Source organism: Geospiza fortis, unplaced genomic scaffold (assembly GCF_000277835.1).
Source record: "Geospiza fortis unplaced genomic scaffold, GeoFor_1.0 scaffold85, whole genome shotgun sequence".
Taxonomy (NCBI): domain Eukaryota; kingdom Metazoa; phylum Chordata; class Aves; order Passeriformes; family Thraupidae; genus Geospiza; species Geospiza fortis.
The window spans coordinates 2527597-2529817 of NW_005054358.1; the positions used below are offsets into that span (position 1 = coordinate 2527597).

The 2221-nt window shown below is 45.3% G+C and overlaps 1 protein-coding gene across 1 annotated transcript in view; it reads left to right on the forward strand.

The window, feature by feature from the left end:
- Positions 1 to 1407, forward strand: part of COL27A1 (collagen type XXVII alpha 1 chain) — a 61921-nt gene extending 60514 nt beyond the window's left edge. The window contains exon 67 of the mRNA XM_031059234.1: positions 1014 to 1407. Within this exon, the coding sequence (XP_030915094.1) occupies positions 1014 to 1163 (150 nt within the window). The 3' untranslated portion in view covers positions 1164 to 1407. The remainder of the gene's footprint in view (positions 1 to 1013) is intronic.
- The last annotated feature ends 814 nt before the right edge of the window (positions 1408 to 2221 follow it).

Below are 2221 nucleotides of genomic sequence, written 5' to 3' on the forward strand. Positions count from 1 at the left end.
AATAGATATATATTTATATAATATATAAAATATATTATTTTATATATATAATATAATATGTAAAATATAATATATAATACATATTTATAAAAATATATATTTATATAATATATCTATGATATATATTTGTATATGTAATAGATATATATATTATATGTAGTATATACTATATATAATATATATTTATATGTAATATAAATTTTATACTTTTATATATTTTATTTATATATATTTAATATTTATTAAATTAAATAATTTATTAAATTATCAAAGAAAAAAATTTGGAAGAAGCCACAAGCAATTTCGACTCTGAGTCAGGGAGACTCAGGATTTGGCCTCTATCACACCAAAGTCCCCGTGGTTCTCCAAATGTCATTTCTAAGGGGTCAGTTTTATACAGTTTTTGGGCTCTGGAAGGGGCTCTTCTTTAGTATATTTTAGCATATTATTGTCGTTTTTCTTTCTTGCTGCCACCTTTCTCAGAATCAGTGGATAATTGCTGGAATCCTGTCAGGTGAAAACTTTATGGGATAAACCTCTGATGATGCCTTTCAAATGCCTTCTGCTGGGGTCTTGTCAGACAGAAAAAACCCTTTGAAATATCCATCCCTGGAGACAGTCATCTGATGACACCTGAATCTTCATTTTTATCACTTTGCCTATTTCTGCTTGTTGCCCCACATTGGCTTTGTACACAAAATGCTGTGGTTTTAATTTCCTTTAGCATGAGTTATTTTATAACATATATCACACCTGCAAAAGGCTCCTGACATTTGGAGAGCCCTTTGGAGAGTGTTTGAAGGCCAGCAGTTTGGGATGGACAGGGGGGATGAGGCTGCACAGGGTGGGATGGGGATGGAGAACATCCATTCCTTTGGCCCTGCTCTGGGGATGTGGCAAGGGGGAGGAACCAGCCTGGAAAAGCCAGAGGGGCTGGGGATGGAGCCAAGAGAGCTCCAGGCCCTCAGCTGAGGGGTTTGGTGGCACTCAGCTGTCCTTGGTGGTCATTTCAGCTGGACAACGAGTCCTCCATCGCCGACACCATCTTCCAGTTCAGCACGGAGGAGTTGTGGCTGCTGCCCCTGCGGGACCTGGCTGTGTTCCACAACGGCGACGCCTCGCACCAGTTTGGTTTCACAGTCGGACCAGTTTGCTTCAGCTGAAAGTGGTGCCACCCAAACCGGCCAGCCGGTTCTGTCCCCACCCAAGAGCCATCCCAGTGGGGACAAGTGGGGCTGGAGGTGGCACAGGGCTCCCAGCTGCTCCACAGAGCTGCTGTGTTTGGAGCTGTGTTATGCCCCGGACTCTATTTCCTTCTGGAGTAGAGGAATATTGTTTACAGAAGTCATTTCTCTATAAATTATATATATATTATATATGAATGTATTATATATGAGAAGGTGCTGATTTAATGACTGCTTGGGGGAGGTTTGTGTAATTATAATCGCTGGGAACTGTCTGTAAAGGAAAAACAAAAAAACCAAGGAACAAAACTAGTGTCAGCTTGGGAAAAGGGGAAGGAAAGGAGCTTTTTTGCCAGGGTCAAGTGCACAAATGGTTAGAACATTGATGGCCCAGGACTGGGATGGGAAGTGGCCCTGGTGAGCCTGGGAGAGCCCAGTGTGCTGCTGGTCCAGCACCTCCCTCCCAGCCCGGCACCAAGTGCTGCAAAAGCGTGAAAATGTTAATCCCCCCCAAATCCTGCCTCAGTTTTGAGTCTCCACTTCACTGAGAGGAATTTTAGTGGTGTAGAGCCAGGCACTGCAGCACTGGGTGCCTTTGTGGGAATGTGCACCTGCTGGCACCTGGGGAAACTGAGGCAGGGCCAGCTCAGCACTCTCTGTTCCCAGGTGTAATGGGGATGGATGGAGTGTCCCAGCATGGAGCAAACTGTGTGCTTCTACTCACAGCTGGGAGGAAAGTTCCCCTTTGTCCTGCCTGTCTGTAGAGAAAATAAAATCACAGAATCCTAAATGGTTTGGGTTGGAATAGAACTTAGAGACCATCTAATGGCAGGGACACCTCCCACTGTCCCAGGCTGCTCCCAGCCCTGCCCAGCCTGGCCTTGGGCACTGCCAGGGATCCAGGGGCAGCCCCAGCTGCTCTGGGCACCCTGTGCCAGGGCCTGCCTACCCTAACAGGGAACAAGTCCTAATTCCCAATATCCCATCCAGCCCTGCCCTCTGGCAGTGGGAGCCATTCCCTGTGTGCTGTCCCTCCA